General features: G+C 43.0%; 2 protein-coding genes across 3 annotated transcripts in view; one reads left to right on the forward strand and one right to left on the reverse strand.

The window, feature by feature from the left end:
- ZFP91 (ZFP91 zinc finger protein) overlaps positions 1–24,046 on the reverse strand; it is a 36,947-nt gene extending 12,901 nt beyond the window's left edge. Inside the window, 3 exon segments of the mRNA XM_018059035.1 lie at positions 18,371–18,399; positions 23,702–23,880; positions 23,882–24,046. Of these exon segments, the coding sequence (XP_017914524.1) occupies positions 18,371–18,399; positions 23,702–23,880; positions 23,882–24,031 (358 nt within the window). The 5' untranslated portion in view covers positions 24,032–24,046.
- Positions 27,431–27,856, forward strand: part of LPXN (leupaxin) — a 37,406-nt gene continuing 36,980 nt past the window's right edge. For both annotated transcript variants that reach the window (XM_018059036.1, XM_018059037.1), the window contains exon 1: positions 27,431–27,553. In XM_018059036.1, the coding sequence (XP_017914525.1) occupies positions 27,541–27,553 (13 nt within the window). In that variant the 5' untranslated portion in view covers positions 27,431–27,540. The remainder of the gene's footprint in view (positions 27,554–27,856) is intronic.

Here is a 27,856-nt window from a genome sequence, read left to right on the forward strand (position 1 = left end):
CAATTATATAACGGAATCAAATTCTGGGGCTAAAAAGCATAATATCTGAAATGAAAAATTCATTAGATGGTTTCATTAAACAGCAGATTGAGAAAGGAGACACATTAGCAAACTTAGATAGGTCAACTGAGAGCATCCACTCTGAAGAACAGAAAGAAATGAAGAAAAATTAACAGAGACTAAGAGATCAGTGGGGGACCATTAAAACAAATCAACAAAGTCCCAGAAGGAGAGTACAGAATGGAGCACAAAGAATCTGTTCAGTTCAGTCGCTCAATTGTGTCCTACTACTTGTGACCCCATGGACCGCAGCACGCCGGGCCTCCCTGTCCATGACCATCTCCCAGGGTTTACCCAAACTCATGTCCATCAAGTTGGTGATGCCATCCAACCATTTCATCCTCTGTCGTCCCCTTCTCCTCCTGCCCTCAATCTTTCCCAGCACCAGGGTCTTTTCAAATGAGTCAGCTCTTCGCATCAGGTGGCCAAAGTATCGGAGTTTCAGCTTGAGCATCAGTCCTTCCAATGAACACTCAGGACTGATCTCCTTTAGGACAGACTGGTTGGATCTCCTTGCAGTCCAAGGGACTCTCAAGAGTCTTCTCCAACACCACAATTCAAAATCATTAATTCTTCGGCACTCAGCTTTCTTTATGGTCCAACTATCACATCCTACATGACTATTGGAAAAACCATAGCTTTTACTAGAAAAACCATAGCTTTGAGTAGATGAACCTTTGCTGGCAAAATAATGTTTCTGCTTTTTAATACGGTGTCTAGGTTGGTCATAACTTTTCTTTCAAGGAGTAAGAGTCAAAATTTTAATTTCACGGCTGCAATTACCATCTGCAGTGATTATGGAGCCCAAGAAAATGAAGTCTGTCACTGTTTCCATTGCTTCCCCATCTATTAACCATGAAGTGATGGGCCCTGATGTCATGGTCTTAGATTTTTAAACTTTGAGTTTTAAGCCAGCCTTTTCCCTCTCCTCTTTAACTTTTCACCAAGGCTCTTTAGTTCCTCTTCCCTTTCTACCTTAAGGGCAGTGTCATCTGCATATCTGAGGCTACTGATATTTCCTCATTATCTTGATTTCCTACAATCTTGACTCCAGCTTGGGTTTCCTCCAGCCCTGCATTTCACATAATGTACTCTACAGAGTGCTTCCACTGCAGATTAGTGGGTTCAATCCCTGCTGGGGGAGTCCTGAAAGATGATGCTGTGAAAGTGCTGCACTCAATATGCCAGCAAATTTGGAAAACTCAGCAGTGGCCACAGGACTGGAAAAGGTCAGTTTTCATTCCAATCCCAAAAAAAGGCAATGCAAAAGAATGCTCAATCTACTGCACAATTGCACTCATCTCACACGCTAGTTAAGTAATGCTCAAAATTCTCCAAGCCAGGCTTCAGCCAATACATGAACCGTGAACTCCCTGATGTTCAAGCTGGTTTTAGAAAAGGCAGAGGAACCAGAGATCAAATTGCCAACATCCGTTGGATCACGGAAAAAATAAGAGAATTCCAGAAAAACATCTATTTCTGCTTTGACTACGCCAAAGCCTTTGACTGTGTGGATCACATCAAACTGTGGAAAATTCTGAAAGAGATGGGAATACCAGACCACCTAACCTGCCTCTTGAGAAATCTGTATGCAGGCAAGGAAGCAACAGTTAAAACTGGACATGGAACAACTGACTGGTTCCAAATAGGAAAAGGAGTACGTCAAGGCTGTATACTGTCACCCTGCTTATTTAACTTCTATGCAGAGTACATCATGAGAAACGCTGGACTGGAAGAAACACAAGCTGGAATCAAGATTGCTGGGAGAAATATCAGTCACCTCAGATATGCAGATGACACCACCCTTATGGCAGAAAGTGAAGAGGAACTAAAAAGCCTCTTGATGAAAGTCAAAGAGGAGAGTGAAAAATTTGGCTTAAAGCTCAACATTCAGAAAACGAAGATCTTGGCATCTGGTCCCATCACTTCATGGGAAATAGATGGGGAAACAGTGGAAACAGTGTCAAGACTTTATTATTTGGGGCTCCAAAATCACTGCAAATGACTGCAGCCATGAAATTAAAAGACGCTTACTCCTTGGGAGAAAAGTTATGACCAACCTAGATAGCGTATTCAAAAGCAGAGATATTACTTTGCCAACTAAGGTTCGTCTAGTCAAGGCTATAATTTTTCCTGTGGTCATGTACGGATGTGAGAGTTGGACTCTGAAGAAGGCTGAGCGCCGAAGAATTGATGCTTTTGAACTGTGGTGTTGGAGAAGACTCTTGAGAGTCCCTTAGACTGCAAGGAGATCCAACCAGTCCATTCAAAAGGAGATCAGCCCTGGGATTTCTTTGGAAGGAATGATGTTAAAGCTGAAACTCCAGTACTTGGCCACGTCATGCGAAGAGCTGACTCACTGGAAAAGACTGATGCTGGGAGGGATTGGGGGCAGGAGGAGAAGGGGACGACAGAGGATGAGATGGCTGGATGGCATCACCAACTCGATGGACATGAGTTCTGAGTGAACTCCAGGGGTTGGTGATGGACAGGGAGGCCTGGCGTGCTGCGATTCATGGGGTTGCAAAGAGTCGGACACGACTGAGGGACTGAACTGAACTAAACTCTACACGGAAGTTAAATGAGCAGGGTGACAATATACAGCCTTGAGGTACTCCTTTCCCAATTTGGAACCAGTCCATTGTTCCATGTCCAGTTCTAACTGTTGCTTCTTGACCTGCATACAGATTTCTCAGGAGGCAGGTAAGGTGGGCGGAATTCCCATCTCTTCAAGAATTTTCTTCGGTTTGTTGTGATCCACACAGTCAGAGGTTTTGGCGTAGTCAATAAAGCGGATGTTTTTCTGGAAGTCTCTTGTTTTTTCTATGATCCAGCAGATGCTGGCAATCTGATCTGTTTCCTCTGTCTTTTCTAAATCCAGCTTGAGCATCTGGAAGTTCTCGGTTCACATACTGCTGAAACCTTGCCTCGAGAATTTTGAGCTTTACTAGCGTGTGAGATGAGCGCAATTGGGCAGTAGTTTGAACATTCTTTGGCACTGCACTGGAATGGAAACTGACCTTTTCCAGTCCTATGGGCACTGCTGAGTTTTTCCAAATTTTCTGGCATATTGAGTGCAACACTTTAACAGTATCTTTTAGGATTTTAAATAACTTAGCTGGAATACCATCACCTCCACTAGCTTTGTTCAGTGATGCCCATTTGACTTTGAATTCCAGGATGTCTGGCTCTAGGTGAGTGATCACACTATTGTGATTGTCTGGGTCATTAAGATGGTTTTCTGGTATGGTTTTTCTGTGTATTCTTGCCACCTCTTCTTAATATCTTCTGCTTCTGTTAGGTCCATACTATTTCTATCCTTTATTGTGCTCAGATTTGCGTGAAATGTTCCCTTGGTAACTCCAATTTTCTTGAAGAGCTCTCCAGTCTTTCCCATTCGGTTGTTTTCCTCTATTCTTTGCACTGGTCACTGAGAAAGGCTTTCTTTTCTCTCCTTGCTATTCTCTGGAACTCCGTGTTCAGATGGGTGTATCTTTCCTTTTTTTCTTTGCCTTTTGTTTCTCTTTTTTTCTCAGCTATTTGTAAGGCCTCCTCTGACGACCATTTTGCCTTTTTTGGATTTCTTTTTCTTGGAGATAGTCTTGATCACCGCCTCTTGTAATGTCACAAACCTCCATCCATAGTCCTTCAGGCACTCTATCAGGTCTAGTCCCTTGACTCTGTGTCTCACTTCCACTGTGTAATCATGAGGGATTTGACTTAGGTCATACCTGAATGGTCTAGCGGTTTTCCCTACTTTCTTCAATTTAAGTCTGAATTTGGCAGTAAGGAGTTCATGATCTGAGCCATAGTCAGCTCCCAGTCTTCTTTTTGCTGACTATATGGAGGTTCTCCATCTTTAGCTGCAGAGAATAAAATCAATCTGATTTCAATGTTGACCATCTGGTGATGTCCATGTATAGAATCTTCTCTTGTGCTGTTGGAAGAGGGTGTTTGCTATGACCAGGGCATTTTCTTGGCAAAACTGTTACCCTTTGCCCTGTTTCACTTTATAGTCTAAGGCCAAACTTGCCTGTTACTCCAGGGATCTCTTGACTTCCTACTTTTACATTCCAGTCCCCTATAATGAAAAGGACATCTTTTTTTGGTGTTGGTTCTAAAAGGTCTTGTAGGTCATCATAGAACCATTCAACCTCATCTTTTCTGCATTACTGATCAGGGCATAGACTTGGATTACTGTGATACTGAATCATTTGCCTTGGAAACGAACAGAGATCATTCTGTGGTTTTTGAGATTGCACCTAAGTATTGCATTTCAGGCTCTTTCCTTTTCTATGACAGCTACTCTATTTCTTCAAAGGGATTCCTGCCCACAGTAGTAGATGTAACGGTCATCTGAGTTAACTTCCCCCACTCCAGTCCATTTCAGTTCACTGATCCCTAGAATGCCGACATTTACTCTTGCCATCATCTCCTGCTGACCACTTCCCATTTGCCATGATTCATGGACCTCACATTACAGGTTCCTATGCAATATCATTCTTTACAGCATCAGACTTGACGTCCATCACCAGTCAAATCTACCACTGGGTGTTGTTTTCCCTTTGGCTCCGTCCCCTCACTCTTTCTGGAGTTCTTTCTCCACTCTTCTCCAGCAGTATATTTGGCACCTACCAACCAGGGGAGTTCATTTTCCAGTGTCATATTTTTTTCCCTTTTCATACTGTTCATGGGGTTCTCAAGGTAGGATGCTGAAGTGATTTGCCAGTCCCTTCACCAGTGGACCATGTTTTGTCAGAACTCTCTACCATAACCCGTCCGTGTTAGGTGGCCTTACATGGCATGGCTCATAGTTTCATTGAGTTAGATTGATCATGTGGTCAGTTTGGTTAGTTTTCTGTAACTGTAGCAGAAAGAATACTCGGAGAAACAAAAGGCAAAACACCCCCACCAATTCTGAGACATGAATCCACGCAAACAAGCAGCTCCATGACCCTGCTTCCAAACAATCTTACACTCACAGGTTCTCAACACCTTTTGAGAGCCAACAATCCAATCAACAGAAAACAGCTCTACAAGTATCAGACAAAATAGACTTCAAGTCAAAACCTGCTGTGAGAACACAAAGTGAGACAGTGTATATTAGAAGTCAGTCAAAACGATGTAAGAATTATAAATCTATACATATGTAATACATGAAGTAAACACGACAGATTTGAAGGGGAAAATAGGTATTACTCAAATCAGTGAGAGACTTCAATATCTTACTTTCAGTAACGGATAAAATAACTACTCAAACTCAAACAGGAAATAGAGGACCTGCACAACAGTATTTAAAATAATTAAAACAGGAAAAAAAAAAACCTAACATATACAAAAACAGCAGAATATACAATTTTCTCAAGTACACTCAGAAGATTATCCAGAAAAGACCATATATTAGGCCAGTTAAGATATTTAAAAAGACTGAGTGAATTCCCTGATGGTCAGTGGTTACAACCCTTAACTTCCATCGCAGGGGGCATGCAACAGCACCCGCCCAACAAAGCCCACAACATATCACAAAACATGGACTACAAAAGCAGCAGTCAGAGTGGCGTAAGTGGCTAAAACACAAACACAACAACACATGTCTAATCAATAACCTAACTTTACACCAGGTCAGGAAGCAACAGTTAGAACTGGACATGGAACAACAGACTGGTTCCAAATAGGAAAAGGAACATGTCAAGGCTGTATATTGTCAGCCTGCTTATTTAACTTATATGCAGAGTACATCAGGAGAAACGCTGGGCTGGAGGAAGCACAAGCTGGAGTCAAGATTGTAGCAAACCAAGATAATCAGGAAATATGCAGATGACACCATCCTTATGGCAGAAAATGAAGAACTAAAGAGCCTCTGGATGAAAGTGGGAGAGGAGAATGAAAAAGTTGGCTTAAAGCTCAACATTTGGAAAACAAAGATCATGGCATCTGGTCCTATGACTTAGCTCTGGGGTTTTGATAAATGTCCTTTACCAGGCAGAGGAAGTTCCTATTGCGTGTTATCTTGAAAGTTTGTTGATTTTGTCAAATGCTTTTAAACTACATCAATTAGGACTGATTTTTGTGTGCTGAACCACCCTCCTGATCCTGGAACCACTTGGTCATCGTTTTAATGTGCTGCACTCTCTCGATATGCTAAAACAGATTGGGAAACAGTGGCTGACTTTATTTTGGGTGGCTCCAAAATCATGGCAGATGGTGATTGCAGCCATGAAATTAAAAGACGCTTACTTCTTGGAAGCAGTTATGACCACCCTAGACAGCACATTAAAAAGCAGAGAGGTTACTTTGCCAACAGTAGTCTTTCTAGTCAAGGCTATGCTTTTTCCAGTGGTCATGTATGGATGTGAGAGTTGGACTATAAAGAAAGCTGAGTGCAAAGAATTGATGCTTTTGAACTGTGTTGTTGGAGAAGACTCGAGAGGCCCTTGGACTGCAAGGAGATCCAACCAGTCCATTCTAAAGGAGATCAGTCCTGAGTGTTCACTGAAGGACTGATGCTGAAGCTGAAACTCCAATACTTTTGCCACCTGATGTGAAGAGCTGACTCATCTGAAAAGACCCTGACGCTGGGAAAGACTGAAGGCGGGAGGAGAAGGGGATGACAGAGGATGAGACAGTTGGATGGCATCAGCAACTCAATGGACATGGGTTTGGGTAAACTCTGGGAGCTGGTGATGGACAGGGAGGCCTGGTATGCTGCAGTCCATGGGGTAGCAAAGAGTGGGACACGACTGAGCAACTGAACTGAACTTTACACCTTAAAGAAAAAAGGGGGGGGGGGAGCAAGCCAAATCCAAAACTAGCAAAACAAAGGAATAAAAAGTGGAGATAATTAAGAAAACAGCAGGACAACAGAGAAAAAGATGAAACCAAGTTAGTTGTTTGAAAAGATCAACAAAATCAACAAGCCTCTAGTTAGACCGAGGGGAAAAAAAGGAGGCTCAAACTACCAAAAATCTGAACACACTTAATAACAAGTGAAGACACTGAGTTGGTAATCAGAAATCTCCCAGTGATAAAGAAAAAAGCCTAGAAGGAACCTCCCAACTCATTCCATAAGGACAGCATAACTCTGATATCAAAGCCAGACAAAGATACAAGAAAACTACAGATCAATATTCCTGCAAACTAAACTCAGCAGCCTATCGAGACAGTGCAGCACATTAAAACGATGACCAAGTGATCCCAGGATCAGCAGGGTGGTTCAGCACACAAAAATCAATCCCAAATGATGTAGTTTAAAAGCATTTGACAAAATCAACAAACTTTCAAGATAAGAACACACAATAGGAACTTCCTCTGCCTGGTAAAGGACATTTATCAAAACCCCAGAGCTAAGATACTTACTGGCAAAAACTCCTTCCCTAAAATCAGAAACAAAGTAACGACGCCCTTTGCCTCCTCATCTATCTAACACTGTACTAGAAGTCTTAGCCAGAGCCTTAGGCAAGAGAAAACAGGCACAAACAGAAGAGAGTAAAGCTAAATCTGTCTGCAAATGAAACGACCTTATTTCTAAAGAATCTGCAAAGAAAAGCTATGAAAGGGAACAAAAATTTAGGAGAGTTGCAGAATACAAGATCAACAGGCAAAAATTAACTGTTTAAACTATACCAGCAAGAGCAATCCAAAAAGGAGAATTAAGAAAATGATTCCACTCCACTTACAATTCAATCAAAAAGAAAAACATACTTAAATACTGCTAAAATGGCAATACTCCCTCAAAAGATCTACAGATTCAATAGAATCCCTATCAAAAATTTCAGCTTCCTTTTTTGTAGAAATTGACAATGTGATCCTAAAATTCATATGAAAATGCAAGCAGCCTAGTTTAGTCAAAACCACCTTGAAAGTGAATCTCGAGTACTCTGACCAATCTCAAAACTTACTACAACGTGTGGGACTGGCAGCAGGGTGGACATTCACACTGACGGAGCCCTGTCGCCAGTGCAGATGTACGCCCACGCTCTCTGTGCGCTCTGCTCTGGCCTGTCTCTCTGGGACCACGTGGACTGTCGCCCACCAGGCTCCTCTGTCCACGTGACTGTCCCAGCAAGAACGCCCGAGTGGGATGCTTTATCCCCTCCAGGCGATCTTCCCAAACAGGGATGGATCTAATGTGGCTCCCGCACTGCGGGGGATACTTTACTACCCAACCACCGGGAAAGCCCCCAAAACCCAAACACCTATGGTCAAATAATTTGACAAGGTTGCTGAGACCGTTTGTGGGGAAAGAATAGCTTCTTCAACAAATTGATATACATGCAATGAATGAAGCCGGACCCTTACCTTATACCATACACAAAGATTAACTCAAAATGGATCAGAGACCTACATGTGAAGAGCTAGCACTAAATAACTTAGACGTGAAGTCTACAGAATGGAAGAAAACATTTGCAAGTCCTATATCTTATAGGAGCCTAATATCCAGAATATAAAAAAAAGTCAGTTTAACAACAACAGACAAACCATCCAATTAAAAAGTGGGCAAAGGGCTCGAACAGATATTTATCCAAAGACAAACAAATGCTCAAAAATCACACAAAAAGATGCTCACTCTAAGTTATCAGTGAAATGTAAATCACAACCACAATGAGACTACTACTTCACACACACTACAATGCCTACAATCATAGCAATTTTACAAATGGGAAATAACAAGTATCAGAATGTAGAGAAATTGGAACTCTTTGTGCACTGCTGATGGGAATGTAAAATGATGCAGCCATTGTGGAAAATATTTCGCAGTTCCTCAAAAAAAAGAAAAAACCAAACATAGAATTACCATTGGTTGTTGTTCAGCTGCTAAGTCATGTCCGACTTTTTGCGACCCCCAAGAACTGCGGTGCGCCAGGCTTTCCCGTCCTTCATTATCTCCCTGCTGCTGCTGCTGAGTCGCTTCAGTCGTGTCCGACTCTGTGCGACCCCACAGACAGCAGCCCACCAGGATCCACCGTCCCTGGGATTCCCCAGGCAAGAACACTGGAGTGGGTTGCCATTTCCTTCTCCAATGCATGAAAAGGGAAAAGTGAAAGTGAAGTCACTTATTCGTGTCCGACTCTTGGCAACCCCATGGACTGCAGCCCACCAGGCTCCTCCGTCCATGGGATTTTCCAAGCAAGAGTACTGGAGTGGGGTCCCACTGCCTTCTCCCATTATCTCCCTAAGATTGTTCAAATTCATGATCACTGAGTTGATGATGCCATCCAACCATCTCATCCTCTGGTGCTCCCTTCTCCTCTTGCCCTCAGTCTTTCCCAGCACCAGGGTCTTTTCTAATGAGTCAGCTCTTTGCATCAGGTGGCCACAGTGCCTGTCAACTCCACTCCTACATATATACCCTCAAAGTTGAAAACAGGTATTCAAATACTCGCACGTGGATGTCTGTAACAGTCAATCCACCAATGTGCAAACCACGAAGACATCTGTCAAACACCGAACGGACAAACAAAATGCAGTCTTGCTCATAAGGAGGAGTCAAGTACCTTTGGGACTGACTGATACACACCGTTATATTTAAAATAGATAACTAACAAGGACCTACTGTACAGTACAGGGAACTCTGGTCAGTACTCTGTAACCACCTAAGTGCGAACGAAAGGGATACATGTATGTGTATAACTGAATCACTTTGCTGTACACCTGACATGAATACAATATTGTTAAACAGTACTCTTATATAAAAAATAAAACTAAGTTAGTGTTTTTTAGAGGCTGGAAAGGGGCTGGGTGGGAAATGACTCCCTTTAATGGATACAGGGCCCCTGCAGATGGAGGTGATGTCAATGCACTAAATGGCACTGACTTCCATGTTCCGTGATGGTCCGCTCTGCTCCACGAGTGGGGCACCAGGCAGCCACTGTGGGCGCTGTGAGCACCGCACGGGAGGACGGGGCAGAGCGGGCAAACTGAGAGCGGGGTGCCACGGGCTGAGACGGAAAGGCACTGGCACTCCTGGCAGGCATGCTTCTCCCGATGCTTCTAGGTGCCGAAAGATGGAACATGACGTGGATTTTCTCAACCTGAGAGTAGCCGGCAATCCTTTTAAAACAATCTAACATCAAATCCAAAAGGTGACAGCCATTTCATCACGATAAAACACTTCAAGTTCTAAGTTTTGCCCTAACATGGTCTGGTCCTCCTTCAGCCTGGCGCCTCACTTTTCTGATTGAGGCTGAGAGAAATTAAACCACTTATCCAAGATTACAGAGTTAACACTGATATAGTGAACAGGGAAATGGCTGGTTAACAGGCTGGAACAAACTAGAGTGAAAGTCTCATCTCTAATTAAATATTTACATTTTTGGAGGAAAACTAACAAACCTTAAATACTTGTTAAGTGCCTAATATTTTCTCCCTTTTTCTAAACTTAGAATATATATTTTTTTAATATATATAATAATTATATTTTTTTTAATTGTTGAGGAAAACAAGTAACTGACTTTTGCAAGCTCACCTATTAAATGGTGGAGCTAAGACTGGAACCCAGGTATATCTAAGTCCAAAGTCTATATTCATTCCACTACACCACACCTATCATATAAGAAAGAAATGGGAAAGCGCCAGTCCAAAAGCTTAATGCAGATTTGATTTCCACCAAGTCTCAGGTTCAAGTGCCAGAAGAGCGGCTCATTTATGGAAGATACTGGCCTAAGAGACCACGAGAAGAATTATTTCAAGAAAGTGAATTCTTAATCTAAAACTGCAGCGAACATTCACAGCATCATTATTCACAGTAGCTATTTAAAAAGTAGGTCAAGTGATGAACAATCTGTTTAGGTCAAATGGAGTATTTTCACACAAAGGAATGAAAATATTTACACATGCTACAACATGGAGTAACCTAAAAAATTTTGTGCTAAGTGAAAGAAGTCAGACTCAAAACAGAAAACCTCACATATTATAAGTCTGTATACAACATGTCAGAAAAGACATATCTACATAGACAGAATCACACACTTAAAAATGTATTTTAAACTATCGATATGTAAACTGTGCCTCAATAAAACCGTGTTAATAAAATAGGCTTTGCAGCATTGAGTCATAAAGGCCAATAACTCAAACTACCCAAACGCCCATCAGTAGTAAATGGATAAACTGGGATATATTCCCACAATGGAATAGTACATAGCAATGAAGATAAACGTCTATAACAAATGCAACACAGAGGGATGCCACATAGTGGGGAGCAGAAGAGGCCCCACACAGAGCTATAGCGAACTACTCCACTTAAGTAAAACTCACAACTGGCAAAAGTAATCTGTGCTGTTCAAAGTAACAACAGTGGTTACACTTAGGGATGGCTGACTGTGTTGTTTCTTGAGCTGGGTAATGTTTACACGGCTGGGCCTGCTTTGTGGAAATGCATGATGCCAGACACTCCCGTTGAGTGTGCTTTCGTATACGTGCGGTGTATCTTTAATAATTTCTTAAAAAAAAAAAAAAAAAATCACCTGTAATCTACTGCCCCCTCCCCGGGGGTTGGGGGAGAATCTGAGAAATACCAAACGCCCTCCAATCAAGTAATAGTTAAATAAACACAGAACACCGACGTGTAGCAGTCACAGTTGGAAGCCCATGCAGGAACTCGTCTCTTTCTGCTTCCTTAGAGAATCAATCCCACTGCTAAAAGACATGTTGGGATTTGAGTGTAAACTAATGGTTTTCACAGTGTAGTTTGCAAACTCCTACGGGTCCCCAATACTCTCTCAAGAAGTTTTCAAAGTCAAAATTCGTCACAAAAAACCTGTTGGGATTTTGATTTTGATTACATTGCAGTTACAGATCAATATGGGGAGAAATAAAACCTTAACAATGAGTCTTCAAACTCACGAACAAGGCATACCGCTCTTCATTTAGGTCTTAGTAATAACTTCCCTCAGCAGTGTGCCGTACTTTTCAGTGTATGCTTCCCATCTTCCGTCACATTTCTCCCTAAGTAATTCATACTTTTGGTACTATTGTAAGCAATATTTTTACACGCAAATACAACTGATTTTTGTATGCTGATCTTGTTTTCTGTGGGATGACTTCAAGAGGCCTTGCAGCTTTTGGACCACTGTCCTAAGACCACACAACATGAAAATGTCTGAACTGGAAGACCACTGATGAGAATGGCCCAACTGAGAAATAACCAACTATTGTCTTTTAAACCACTAAGCTTCTGGAGGCTTCCCTGGTGGCTCAGAGGTTAAAGCGTCTGACTGCAATGCGGGAGCCCCAGGTTTGATTCCTGGCTCGGGAAGATCCCCTGAAGAAGGAAATGGCAACCCACTCCAGTATTCTTGCCTGGAGAATCCCATGGACGGAGGGAGGAGCCTGGTGGGCTACAGTTCATGGGGTTGCAAAGAGTCGGACACAACTGAGCGACTTCACTTCACTTCACTTCAAGCTTTTGGATGGTTTGTTATACAATATATAACTGACACAAAAGTTTATATAGAGAGTCACAGTAAAGAAAATGGGGTTTAGAAATTCTAAGAGTTAAAGCTACAAACAGAATCAGTCAATAAGAAGGTAAGATATACGTTGGGAGTCTAGGATCAAACAAGCCACATTTAAGGAGATATGTAAGCAAAAGACAGACCCTCAGGAATTCTCAGTAGGGTATTAACTGTACTAAAGCTAAAGGGGGTACTCGCCTGGGTCTGTAACAGTTAGATCGACCTGGCTAGTTTTAATTCAGAGGAGCTTGATCCTTCCTGGGACTTAAAAGATCAGGGGTCATTAACTCAGAGCTAATTTCTTTGTGTCAGAGGATCTCGCCCACCCATAATCTCGGTGTAAGGAGAGCATTATGTCCACAGGTTGAGATGAGTATCTCTTAGGGGTTTCCGGTTCTTATCTGTTGAGGGGAGGTCTGCCCACTCAGGACCTTGGGCCTCTTCTGCCAGGGTGTTCTGTTGCAACTCTCAACTGGTTGTGGAGGAAAAGGGATCTCAGTGTACAATAATTATTATATATAACAAGATAAACTTACAACTGTGTCAAGACAGTTCTGATATGCTGAATCGTAACAGGCAAATTTTAACACACCTATCTTCTTTAAATGTAAGGGACAGAAAAACTCATTGACCTGATTGATAAAACATCCCATAACCGAAAGGAACTGATAATCAAGGCTTTCTAAGCCCAGGTCACAATCCACACTAATCACAGATGAGGTATGTCTGCCCGTCTAGGAAACTAGAACAGAAAGGAAGAACCATCGGAGGTCTGGATATCTGAAGTAGAAAAACAGTCTGAAGGCTCCGGGACATTCCTAACAAGGAACAAGTTGCTGAGCAGATCTTTCCCACCCTGAGAGGAATAATAATGTGGTTCCTGTCACCTTAAGATAAAGGGATAGGAAGGAAACCGGATAGATAAAATGACGATCTGGTGTACTGTCAGCCTCTTGAGACATAAGCATTACAATAGTCAGAACTTGAGTCTCAGAAACCTGATCCTGTGACTCTGTGTATTTCTATAATTAGCTCTACTTTGTTTTCCATAAATAATTAGTAAAGTCCATTTTGAAATATTAATATTAGCCGATCTCAACATATTTAAAGAAGTCAGGGAAAGCAAGTCCTCTGTTTTTTTAAAAAAACGAAAACAAAACTAGTATTTAAGCCGACTTTAGAAGAGTTTATCATTGTGAAGACAATGTTTTTTGTACATCCTTTGTGCAGAAACTCAGATGGTAAAAATTAAGAATTTATATACTACCACAGGAAAACAGAAATACTCCAATGAAAACAATCTAAATAAACCCCCAGATCTGATTAACTCATTTGGTGATTCTGTCCAGGCAATCTTTCCCAAACATCACTACAACAGGAAGAGCAACTAAAAACAGCAAAATGATATTAAATAAAGGATGGAGCCCACACTTTAATATAATCAAATTTTTTAAACAACCAAGGTTCCAAACTGTTTCCTCCCAGCTCTAATTTCACGAGATATTCTTTAAGGGAAAGGAGGAGGGGCTGTCTTACATGCAGCTTCTGTGCATTTTGGCATCTACATTGCAAACTACCCAGAAACAAAGTCTGTGAAGTTAACATGAGCAGGTAAAGCAACACTGGGATTATTAATCACTACACTGAAGCAAATCACTCCTTTACCTTCCCTGTGTTACACTGTTGGAATTTCTTCACCCCACACTTACTTACCACACAGCCTAGTATCTAGGATGGTGCTGGACACACAGGGAATGCTCAACAATCACTTGCTGAAGGGACTGTTCGTGAAGCAATTTTCTACTGCATTCTAGACACATCCATCAGGGTTAAATAAACACCGTAGACAAAGGGACCTAATGCACTTCTTTCCTATTATTTCAACTTGAAAAATGACCACGACACTTTGCAATTCAGTCATTCTGAAGCAGCAGCCAGTTCCTTTTCTGAGTGTGCATTAGCTTTTACTCAAACCTGTCCAGAGTTCTTGCCTGTAACTGAAGGAGAGCACTTTATTTCCAAGTTGTTTGGAGTAAGAGTAAAAAATAATCCTGAAAACATCTTTTCAATACTAATGAAATAAAGAGCTATCTTTAGAAATTCACCTCCATTTCTATATTCAGTGATCTAGTTGTAGAATTATGAGACACTTACATACCAACATATGCAGCTCAGACTTGAACGATTACTGTAGTAACTAAACTTACAGAGACTCAGATGGGAGTTGGAGAGGATTTCTTTGAAATTTTATAAGCTTAACAACGGTTACTTTTTATTGAGTCTTTACTGGATTCAGTTAACTAGGTTATTTGCAATAAAAGGCAAAACTCGAATTCAACCCCTGAGCTGTAACTCCAGATCCAGAGCACTTAACTAGGGGATTAACGTGGGACTTAAAGACTGACTGACCCGTGATGCAGGTGTTTTTCTCTCTAAACTGTAGCGCAGATGGTTCGCAACGCTGCATCAGCGTCAGGTGCACAGCAGAGGGACTCGTTTCACACACACCCACCACCCACCACGCTTTCTCCGCTTCCCCCCATCATAACCAGACACTGGCTATACTTCCCTGTGCTCACACAACAGGTCCTTGTTGGTCACCTGGTTTATAAGTGATAGTGTGTGTCTGTTAACCCCAAACTCCTAGTTCATCCCCGCTCCTTTCCCTTTTGGTAACCATAAATTTAAGTTCATCTGTATCTTTTTTTTCCAGATTCCACATATAAGCAATTATGTGTTATTTATATTTGTCTGACTTACTTTACTTAGTATGATAATTCTAGGTCTACTCATGTTGCTGCAAAAGTCATTATTTCATGTTTTTATGGTTGAGTATTCTAAAGATTAGTCTTGGGTGTTCTTTGGAAGGAATGATGCTGAAGCTGAAACTCCAGTACTTTGGCCACCTCATGCAAAGAGCTGACTCATTGGAAAAGACTCTGATGCTGGGAGGGATTGGGGGCAGGAGGAGAAGGGGACGACAGAGGATGAGATGGCTGGATGGCATCACTGACTCGATGGACCTGAGTCTGAGTGAACTCCGGGAGTTGGTGATGGACAGGCAGGCCTGGCGTGCTGCGATTCATGGGGTGACAAAGAGTCGGACACGACTGAGCGACTGAACTGAATATTTCAGTGTGTGTGTGTGCCCATGTGTGCACATACACTGGAAAATATACATATATACACACACACATACACACAATCACAACCCCCATCTTCTGTACCCATCCATCTGTGGAGGGACACTTGGGCTGCTTCCATCTCTTGGCTGCAGTAAATACTGCTGCATGACACCGGGCATGCGTATCTTTTTGAATTAAGAGTTTTCATCTTTTTCTGATAATACACCCAGGAGAGGGAGTGCTGGATCATGATAGCTCTATTTTTAGCTTTTTAACAAACATCCATACTGCCCTCCACAGTGGCTGCACCAAGTCACACTCCCACCAGTAGTGTGGAAGGGCCCCCCTTTCTCCACACTCTACCCAGCATTTACTATTATAGACTTTCAGATGATGGTGATTCTGACCAGTATGAGGCAGTACCTCATCACAGCTTTATTTCCATTTCCTGAATAATTAACACTGATGAACATCTCTCCATGTGCTCGTTAAGTCATCTGTACCTCTTTTTCAGATAAATGTCTGTTTAGGTCTTCTGCCCATTTTTTTGTTTCTTTTTGATATTGAGCTGCAAGAGCTGTTTGTATTTTTTTGGAAGTTAAACCCTTGTCAGTTGCAGTGTTTGCAAATATTTTCTCCCAGTCCACACTGCTATCATTTACATAAGAGGATGTTTTTTGCCTATCTTCTCTGAGTTTTATGGTGTCATATCTGATATTTACATTTTAAGCCAATTTGAGTGTATTTTTAAGTCTAGTGTGAGGAAGTGTTCTAACTTCACTGATATACATGCAGCTAGCTGTCCAGCTTTCCCAACCCCACTTGCTGCAGAGGCTTGTCTTTTCCTCACTGTATATTCTTTCCTCTTTGCTGAAGATTAACTGACCACAGGTGAATGTGTTTATTTCTGGGCTCTCTATTCTGCTCTATTGATTCATGTCTGGTTTTGTGCCAATGCCACTCTGCTCTGACTGCAGCTCTGTAGTAGAGTCGTAGTCTTTTACCTCCTCGGTCAGGGTTTTTCCTGGGTATTTTATCTTTTTGAGGCAATTTTAAGAGAGTTTTTTTTTTTTTTACTTTCTCTTTCTCATATTTCAATGTTAACATAAAGAAATCTGTTAGTACAACAGGTTTCTGTATGTTACTCTTGTATCCCACTACCTTGCTCAGTTTGTTTATCAACTCTAATAGTTGCTGTGCAGAGTTTCTTTGCAGTAAAAGACAGAAATTGAATTCAAATTCTGAGCTCTAACTCTAAATCCAGGGCATTTAACAAGTGGGTTAAAGTGGTACTGACTGAGACTGAACTATCCGAAATGCAGTTTTACTCTCTCCTCAGTGCAGAACTTTATGTAACATGCCAGCTTCTGGTTTAAGAAATCGACACAAAAGATCAATTAAAAAGTCATCTACAACAGAGTTCTTAATTTCCACCACATTCTGTGAGTTCACTCCAAGGCAACCCAAAATAATTTCTTTTGACAGTCTTTAGACACAGGAGATAATTCTAGCTGACAGATGCAGGCTGTGGTTTTTGTCTTAGTAGAAATTGCTCTGTTATTTGTCACCTGTCACAGCATTCCCCCCACATCCTAAAATTTCCAAAATGATCTCTGAATAAGGAACACAAGAGCTTCCATTCTTGACAGACATATCCTAATTTCCAAGTATCAACAGCAACAAAACCCAAAACCTCCTAAACAAAACAGTCATGCAAAGCTTTCTACACAAAAACCTGCCTAGTATGAAACACTTCTGCTTGGTATACTATGAAATGGAATACTAGCAGATTCTAAAATTCAGAGGAAAAAAAAACCTGCTCACTGATACCTAATTGCTCACAGAGTAAGTAACTGGTTCCTAACCATACTATCATTCTTCTAAATGGCATAAATTCAGGTTTTACACTTGACCTATACATGCATATTGCAAAGCATTCTTTAAAAGAGAAAGTCCACACTGAGGATAATATGTACTCACATTACATATATACATAATAAATTAACTGATTAATACTTTAGGACTGGACCAAGATTAGACAAAGTAAATGAAATATGCTTAAATGTATCTTTGTTTCAGTTTTAAGAAGGATGCTATGTATTTGAATGCAGTATCAAGGAACAAAGTCAATAACTAGGAAAAAAATTTAATAAATGAGCAACTGGCTCAACATGATATGGGCAGTTTTAATAATCCAATCTGCAAAGCCAGAACAGTCTTTTAAAAAAAGCATTTAAAAAAACCCCTGAACATTAGCTTCCCTTCATAATCCAGATAAGAATACTTTTAATACATATATCTGGTTTGCTACTTGAAATAACCTAATGGGCCCATTTAATTATTCACCAGGCTGCAATCTTAAAACACTTTTCTTTCTGCATTCTTCAAAATGCATTTAGACTCTCCACAAGAGTCTATACTGTACTCTGTACACTGTGTATCATTCCACTCTGCTACTTCACTGGAAAACCAAGTAACTTTAAAAATTACAATAAAGTGACATCAAATAATCTGATCTCCCATTATTAGGTTTTTAAATAATATTAAAATGTTCCACTTGCCCAAACCTGCCACTCTCTTAAATATGGCCTATCTATTCCAACAATTCATTACCAAATAAGTCACTTTTAAATAGGAGCAATTTGAATGATCAGGTTGAAGCTCATTCTATTTTCTATCAGATTATAAAGTAGTGACGTAATGTTTATGAGTGCTAAGAAGGACCCATCTTACCTTTCTCAGTTGATACTTTTTCTATGCATCTGAAAGAAAAGAGAATCAAATGGTAAATGAATAATCTTGCACATTTTCTTAAAAAAAAAAAAAACAAACATTTATCCTTTTCAGGTTCATCTCCAGAGTGATACAGAAAGCATCTAGAGCAGCAGTGTCCAGCTGAACTTTCTGCAATGACAAAAAACATCCTACTTCTGTACTGTCCAATATGATAGTCTCCTGAACGAATGAAATAGCTATGTAGTTGAGGAACTCAATTTTCAGTTTTGATTAATTTAATAGCCACAAGCAGATATCATATTTGACAGCACAAAGCTAGAGTATCATTCAAAATAGTTGTTTCTAACTGTAAAAAAAAAAATATCGATACAAAGAAACTACTGATAATTTTGTTGTATTAAATGGTCATAAAAGAAAAATGTATTTTACACAAATGCAGTAACTAGTGGTGCAATGAAATATTTGAGATATCCTCCAAAATACTCCTGCCAAAAGAAAAACAGAGGGAAGAAGGGCAAAGGTAGTAAGAATGGCAAAATCTCAATAACTGTTAAATCCAGGTGATAAATACTGAGGACTCATTATTATCTCTACTTTGGATATATTTGACAATTCTCAAAATAAAAATTTAACGACCTAAGAGAAAATCCTAAAATTATTCATTTGTTAAACTAAAGTCAAAATCTATTTCTAAAATGGCAGCAGACTGGACCTAGAAATAAATGTAACTTGAACTTAACAAATTAGATAGGAAGAGTAAAGAGTCTTATGTGTAATAAACTGGCGGTTAAAAAGAATGTCATTCGCATGTTTTTAATTTGGGGAAATTTCTATCAAATGTTAACTGTTGAGTACAGTATAATGACTCTCCTCTATAGCCCTTACCCAAATTCAAAGTTGACCTGTCTTGGATCTTTCCCAAGATGCCAAACAGCATCTCTGAGCAGTATAAAGTTTTCTCCTTTTTTTCTTTTTTGAAAATAAACCTAATACAAATGAAGACTCTTATGTTACAAAGAATATCCAAGCAGATACTGAAGCCACAGCATAATACAAATTCTGTTCTCTTTAGAGAGACTAAATATCATTTTCTCATCTCATTCATTTCTTTAAAAGCTTGGTATTATAATTTATTCTATTTTTAACGTCCCAGTTAACGACTGACACAGGAATGCCGCTCATCACCCTGGCTCTAAATGCAAAGTTTCCTAAGTCACTGCTAGATGCGGACACGCCAGGAAGTAAACTTTCTGAAAGCCCATGGGAACGGCTCAGGGTTCCCTCTACCAAGCTCACTGCAAAAGGGAAACTCAGGATTTGGGGCTTATACAATTGAAGGCTTCTCTAAAGAGCCACAGAATCCGGAAATTTTTCCAATTCAGAGTAGTGCTGCCTCTTCATCCTCACTATCATGACCATCACCTTCTCCGTACAAAAAGAAAGTGTGAAGCAAAGGCTTGCTGCCATTGTACTTTCTGCGAGAAACAAACCCCAAATGGAATTCCATATACTGGAAAACAGTGCAGTATTTGTTTCATTTGTAACCCATCTGAACCTGTAGGTTTACCACTAGGAATACTGTTCTAGCCTATATTCCCATATTCCTTATGGTGAGGAAAGAACAGCTTTTCTCAACAGCTAAGAGAGAAATTAAAAAAAAAAAAAGTATATAAGTATTAAATTCTGAAATGCATCAGATAATCTAAAGGACTTATTATCACACAGTAGGAAGAAATAAGTCTTTTGCATTTAAAGTAATCTTATTTTAACAATTATAGTGTTTCCCTATTAGTAGAGAATGGATGTTTTAATTTCTAAATCAGAAATAAGCTGTAGTGTGTGTATGTATACACAGATACCTGTATATACCTGTATGTACCCATACATAGATACCTATAAACATCTGCATTTGAAACATAAGAATCTTAACTCTGGAACTTATTGGCTAAAATACAGCAAATAAAGAGCCTAATTCTTAGCACTAATATATAACCTTTCTTCAAACTTGGTTTATCTTTCCTACTAGCCTTTAAGCTTTTAATTTAAAATGATTATAAATTTAACCGAATGCCTTTTGCTTAAGCACATTCACTGAAAAATTCTTTTTATTCGCCTTCACAAAGAGCTCCTATTCTTTTCATTAATTCCTGAGTATGTCAATGCAAATAGAAAAGTTGTTATAAGATTAGGAAAGTTTATAAAAACAGTAATTGCCATCTAACTGTAAAGCTCATTCCATAAATCATAAATTATCAGCTAAAGATACAGAAGCATATTCAAGGAGGTTAAGTGACTCGCCCAAGGTCAGTAAGCAGTAAAAAGCAATGCTTTTTTTCTATTTTGCCTTGTAAGAGGAATCGAAAATCCAAGTCTATTTACTGACACTTGAAACCACTGTACAATCAAGTCACTTTGCTGTTTCCTTGATCAAGAAAAACAAGGGTAGGTTAAACAGTGATTACTGGGAATTTATTGGGAGAAATGTTATTTGGAAAACAGAGCTGAAATCAAGGTCAGAAGGAACTTAACCAGGGTTCAGTGATCACACATTTCAAAACTTGAAATGTCTTAATGGATAAAGTTTCTCAATTACTTTTTAAAATTTATCACTCTGAAAATCTGTAAACTGTGCATTTGACAAACCTCCACTAATCCATGCATCGTCCCCCTTTACTGAAATCCATGTCTCATTTTCCTTTATAAATCCTGGCTCAGCACACTACCAGATCCAATTATTTGCTTAATCAAGGTTTACTGAGCTGAAATGCTGTAGCAGTTCTTCGATTTCCAGGGTATGTAGTAAATTGAAAACATGTAATTAAAAAATTATTAAAGTGAAAATTTATCAAACAATCCAATCAAAACTGCATAATTTAAAATATACAGTTAAGAAATAGTTCCGAGGCTAAAAGAACACTATGATCTTTTATGATACTGGATGAGAGAGAGGAGCACTTTTAAGAAGACTTTTCTTTCCTCCCCACAAGGAATACTGAGGAGAAAAAAACTGAAAGGATTTAATTAAGCCCTCATCCAACTTCAACTGTTGTAACATTTACATTGTAGAAATAAAACTACTCAGTACTTTTTTGACAGAAGTTAGGGAACACTTAAGATTTTCTCTGAGTAAACTGATGAGTCGGCGGGAGGGAAAGGCGCTAAGGAGATATAGCCATCTATAACTTTCAAATGGGTAGGTGAAAATGGAAGGAAATTTTAAAAGATTAAGTTATTAACCTTCCTGTGTATGGCTATAGAAAAGACTGAAAACCCTATTTGGCAGAATTTACATGAAGAACTCCCTACACAGCAGCTATGCCTCCACTGCGTCACTCCAGCAGAGGCCTGCCTACTACACGGCCGCACGCAGTAGACGCGCGGAGCAGGTGCGGACCGCTGCTCAGAACACACTAGTTCAATAGTCCCTACGTGCCATGCTTTGTATTAAGTGCTGCACTTAAGTCTCACAAACTCATCTCACTGAGCTCAGTATTTCCTGTAGATAATAAAACTGAGGCAGAAGCAGTTTAACCTGTCCAAGGAATTTATATTCAAATAAGGCCATTGACATCTTTTCAACTTTATGGTAGTAAAAACTGTTTAAATTTTTTGTGTCTATGAAACTCACAGCAATTATTAATCGAACCCTAACTGCATGCAGCCCAATCATTTATAAATACAAGTTTTTGTTGTCCACAGAAATTTAATTTACACAATTCTCTAAATTATGTTAATTGGTGAAAGTCGCTCAACTGTCCAACTCTTTGCGACGCCACGGAAAATACAGTCCATGGAATCCCCCAGGCCAGAATACAGGAGTGGGTAGCCTTTTCCTTTCTCCAGGGGATCTTCCCAACCCAGGGATCGAATCCAGGTCTTCCGCACTGCGGGCGGATTCTTTACCAGCTGAAAGAAAGTGAAGTCGCTCAGTCCTGTCCGACCTTTTGCAATCCCACGGACTGTAGCCTACCAGGCTCCTCTGTCCACGGGATTTTCAGGCAAGAATACGGGAGTGGGTTGCCATTTCCTTCTCCACTTTACCAGCTGAGCCGCATGTTAATCAAATAACACCCAATAATTTGAAAGCACATCTAAAACACAATATACCTTTGAAAGTTACTTCTTTCTGAGAGTCTTCCAAGACAAGTATGCCACAGTCACAGACTTCACTCTTAACTGTGGAGCAGGTGTGTTTCAAATTTTAAATTGACCAGGCCTGTGTAAGCCAAATATTGTCAGGATCGCTACTGGGGAGGTAGCGTGGCGGCGGCGGCCGGGGGCATTTAAAACTTATTTCTCCCCTCACCTTCAATTTTTCCTGCTTTTACTTTTTTTTTTTTTCACTTGAAAGTCAAAAAGACACAAAAGTCTTCAGCAACTAATCCCATGGCTAATGGGCTTAATTTCTACAATTTACAAACACGTGCGCTTCACTACTTCAGGCACAGAAACATTTTAATGAACAACTTAGAAAATATGTAGATTCCTGGTCATCTTGGTTCCTCTACGACCTCTCGGGAAGGAAAGAATTCCTTTCATATTATTCAAAATTTTAAGGACGAAATCCCTATATTAAAACACCTCCAAAAACACACACTTGTGTGCGCCTCAGGTTTATCTATAGGAGATAATGTTAAGCTCAATGAGATGAGTTTGTGAGACTTAAGTGCAGCACTTAATACAAAGCATGATATGTAGGAAATATTGAAAGTTTTTGTTTTTGACAGTCGTCAAAAAAAAAAACCATCAACACACTCATTTCAGAGTCTACACTTAAAATTGGCAGGCCACATTTTTATCCTAAGTTGTTTTTTTTTTCCCCCAAAAACGAGTGAAAATGTGAAAATTTAGTACGTTTGAAAAAAAACCCAAACAAACTGTGCTGAGACTGATCAGGAGGGAAGGGTGGGGGAACGACCTCATCCTGCGCGCTGGGCGCGGAGCCCCCGCCGCCGGTTTCCCAACGGGGCCGCGCGGTACAGCGGAGGCCGCCGCGCGGGGGAAGGGGCCGGCGGGCAGAGGGCGCGCGGGCAGCCCGGGACGGCGGGGCCGGGCGGCAGAGGCGCGCCGCGCGGGGGCCGCCGAGGCGGGAGGGGCGGCGGGGCGCGGGGAGGCCGGCGGCGGGGGCCGCCGAGGCGGGAGGGGCGGCGGGGCGCGGGCAGGCCGGCGGCGGGGGCCGCCGAGGCGGGGCGCGGGCGGCGGAGCGCCGGGCCGGCCGGCAGGGGGCAGAGCGGCGGCGCGTCACGTGGGGCGGCCGCTACGGGAGCCGCGAGGGCTGCGCGGGCGGAGGGGGGTCGCTCCCACCGCCGCGGAGACGGCGTTACTCACAGCAGGCGCGGGCTCCTCTTGCCCTGGGCCGGGGACGGCGGCTTCGCGGCCTGGGCCGGCTGCCCCGGGGCGTCGGCGGGCCTGGCGCTGGGGCTGCTCCTCCGCCGGCGCGGGTACTCGGCCTTCCTCCGACGGGACACGGCGGCGGCGGCGGCGGCCGCGGCGGCGCGGCCCCGGTCTCCGGCCTCCCCTCAGCACGCGGCTGCTGGGGGGCCCCGCGGGCGGCGCCGCCGCCGCCTCAGGGGGCTGTGGCTGGGGCTCCGCCGCCGCCGGCCCCCCTCCCTGGTCCTGCCGCTCCGGGGGTCGCGGCTCTTCCGTCTCCCCCGGCATCGAGACGCGTCCGCCCCCCCACCCCCTGGTCCCGGCGGCGGAGGCGGCGGCGGCGGCGGCCGCGGCGCTGCTCCCCCCGCCCCCCGGAGCGGCCGGCTCACTCACTCTGCGCGCCTCTCTCCCCCCTCCCCTCCGCCCGGCTCCGAGGGCGCCCCCCCCGCCCCCTGCCACTCAAGGGCCGGTACCGCTGGCGGCGCGCGCGCGCGCCCGCCACAGGCGCACAGCGGGCCAATCAGGGGGAAGAAGCGGCTCCTTGGCCCCGCCCCTCGCGGGTTTTCACGTCGCGGCGTCCCGGGCTTCCGCCCACCCCCACCCCGGCCTTCCACCAATCAGGAAACGGCTCCAAGGGAGCGCGCGAGGTTTCCTTCCCCGCGCACCCGTTCTCACCGTTAAACGGCTGCGTCTCGCGACAATCCCAAAGTGACCTTTTTTTTTTTTTTTCCCCCCACCTCCGGAGCTCAACGCGCGCCCGGGGCAGTGGGAGGGGCAGGCCTCGCGCTGGGGCGGGTGGGAAACGCACCTCCTTCCCCGCCTCGCGCGCACCCTGGGCTGGCTGCGCGCGCACCTGCCGCCCTAAGGAGCCGCTAACGCCACAAGGGCTTTCTATCCTTCTCCCTTAAGCCGCGGAGGGAGCCTCGGCGTCCTTCCGCCTCCACCCCGGCCCCACTTTCCTTTCTGTGGCCTTTCTGTCCCCAGCGCCGCGAGGTCTTGCGGGGAAGAAGGGGGGGGATTTTTTTTTTTTGAGCTGTCGCTTCTCCTTTAAGAAAAAAAGCCCCGTCGGCCGCCGGATGAAAGTCTCTGAAAAAATGGCGGCGGTGGAACAGAGGCGGGGTCGTAAGGGCAAGGAGGACCCGCCTTCTGGCGCATGCGCGTGGTCGTCTCGCTCCGAGGCATCCTGGGAAGTGAAGTTCCGCTTCCCCCTGAGCCTTCGGAAGACAGCTGGGAATCCCGCGGCGGAGAGGATGCTGGGAGGCTTTGACCGTTGCGCGCTGGGAGAGGTAGTCGACTGTCCCGTCAGTTCGAATTCGCTCTTCCGGGAGGCGGTGTTTCCGGGTTGGGCCTGAGCGCCCGCCCGCATCCGGGTACGCCTCCCGAGCCTGTCGCTGGTTGGGTCGCCTGGCAGTTTCCCGTAACTTTTCGCTCGGCATTGGCGAACCGTGTCAAGGTGGCCACGCAGTAGCCCTCAACTCTGCTTAGACGGCGCCGCCGCGGGGACGGGCTAGCGTTCACATACATCTCCTGCATTATCCCATCTTCTCCTGTGCGCGTCTGGAGGTCAGGAGTTGACTGGTCCCGTTGGCTCTTAGTGGGTCTGGCACAATTCCTACCCCTCATCCGATCCTTAATAAAAGTTTGTGGAAAGACTTGTGGAATTGCTCTTTTCGCCCTTGGATATCAGGGCTGAAGACTGGCACCCGCTGCTTAGGTTTGGCCGTGCCCCCTGGGTGAAGCATTGTTGCCGTGACTCCTGTGACCTCCCCGGATACCTGAAAGCTCCCCACCACCGCCTCCCGCCACTCCCCACCCGAAACCATCTGCTTCTGCGGTTTTTAAATGTCGCTGCTACACAGGAAGCACGGTCAGAACAGCAGCTTTGTCAGAATTTCTTTTTCCACCAGCGTGTACAGCTAAATGACTCTAGTGCATCAAACGGGAGTTTCCATTTGCTTATCAACCAAGTTGCCTTCGGTGATGGCTCTGAACTTCTTGCATTGCTCCCCGCCCCCCCCTTTTCTTTTCGTTTCGTCCATTATAATGAAGGCGCGACCTGCAGGAATGCTCCTCAGTCCCGGAAACCAAAGCACCCAGGGTTAAAAATCTGCAAAGAAAGTGGCTGGAAACAAGCTCTCAGAATCCAATTCTACATTTCACATGAATCATTTAGTTAAACTGCAGATAGAGTCCAATATTTTGCAAGCCAAGTGCTGAAGAGCCTTTTTCCTTCCAATGTTTGGGCTCAGTTCAGTTCAGTTCAGTCGCTCAGTCGTGTCCGACCCTTTGCGACCCCATGAATCGCAGCACGCCAGGCACCACTTCAGATTGGGCAAATGTTCATCTTCTCTGTGGAGTGTTTTGCACTTTGATGGGGCTAAAGGCATTTCAGTTGTAAAAACTGGCATAGTGTGGGTGGGAGTTTTTCAAAGCTGTGTTTGTAGTGAGCAGACTTTTGGAATGACGCTGACATCCAATGGCTGCGAAAAGTAATGCAGAGGTGGGATCGCCTTTACGTTAAACAATAAAAAATAAAAAAGTTTTTAAGAGTCACAGAGGAATGGAGAATGAGTGATTCAGTTAACCGTAAAAAAGACCACTGGGTTGTAGAGGAAAGAATACAGGCTTCGACATTAAATCTATATTTTAAGTATTATAGTAAGTAGCAAACTTACTAATTCTGTTAACTTTAGCAAGTTTCTATTTCACTACTTGTGAAAATGGGGATAATATCTATTTAACACGACCATAGTTTTACTTTATGTACTGCCGCCTTATAGCTGACCTTTTGAAAGTGCTTTATTCACGGTGAATAAAATCCCAGTAGCCAAAAAAGAGGGAAAGCTGACCCCAGTGTCACTTTTGAGAGAAATTAAGGCCATATAACTAGACGGCAAGTGTGTATGATTGAAACATCTGCCCCTAAGAACCTGGTGTCAAATCTTCCAGTTTCATTCTTCATGACACCTCTAGATGATTGCATTTTAAACCACTGAAATAAACCTGGCCGGAGAATCCAACTGTAAGCCTGGTCCAGAGAATCCTGTTCTGCCTTTAATAGGTTGATGATCTATTCAGAAAAGCAAATAAGTATGATTTCTGGATAATTGGGTAAAGATAGCAAAATGAATTGAGTGCTAGTGAAGGAGATTATGCTTCCATGGTCTTTCAGCTTCATAGAAAAAAAAAAATCAGAATCTTTCACAGCAGGCTACCTTACCCACTCTGGGAAAGAAACACAAATGCAAATCTGCCATTCCCATGAATTTAAGATAAATCCAAGCGCATAGTAGGTTCTCAAATTTTTCAAAATTAGTTTTGCTTCTTTATCACCTTGGCCAATGCACAACCAGAACTCAAATCCAACAACCTATCTTTCTATGTCTCATTTTTTAAAACTCTTACTTAGGAAAAAAAAAAAAAACATCAAAAGCGAGGAAAGTGAAAGCGAAGTCGCTCAGTCTTCGCCGACCCCGTGTACTGTGTAGCCCACCAGGCCCCTCCGTCCACGGGATTCTCCAGGCAAGAATACTGCTATTTCCTTGTCCAGGGGATCTTCCCGACCCAGGGATCAAACCCAGGTCTCCCACATTGCAGGCAGATGCTTTAACCTCTGAGCTACCAGGGAAGTAACTCAGAGGTTAGAGAGAGGAAGTGCTAAGCAAATACAGGAACCAAAAAAAGGCTATAGAGGCTGCTTCGCGCTGGCTCATTCAGTCCCTCTGCGGTCCTCTTCCGCAGCACATGCAGCGCTCTACAACCTGCGTGTGGCACCGGGGCATCTCGGGTGCGAGACGATGGAAGAGCTAGGTGAGTGAGGAGCTTCTTGGAGGAGCAACTCAAAGGGACTGAAGACTTGGCTGCCCTCTCCATGGGTGGTGGGGTGTACTTCTAGCCAGATGGAGGATAGTGTTGGAAGATTTTCTTTTCACTGCTTTCCTGACCTCAGGCCAACCAAGAGTGAGGCATGAGGAACTATGTTATTTTGGGGAACTATGGGTTCGCTGTTTTTAGAGACACAATAGGCAAAGAATTTGGTACTAACCACAGAGTAAACTCTGCACAAATACTTTTGAACTGAGTTGTGCTTGAAATTGTGATTTTGTTAGGAGC

The sequence above is a fragment of the Capra hircus genome, chromosome 15 (assembly GCF_001704415.2).
Source record: "Capra hircus breed San Clemente chromosome 15, ASM170441v1, whole genome shotgun sequence".
Lineage (NCBI taxonomy): Eukaryota > Metazoa > Chordata > Mammalia > Artiodactyla > Bovidae > Capra > Capra hircus.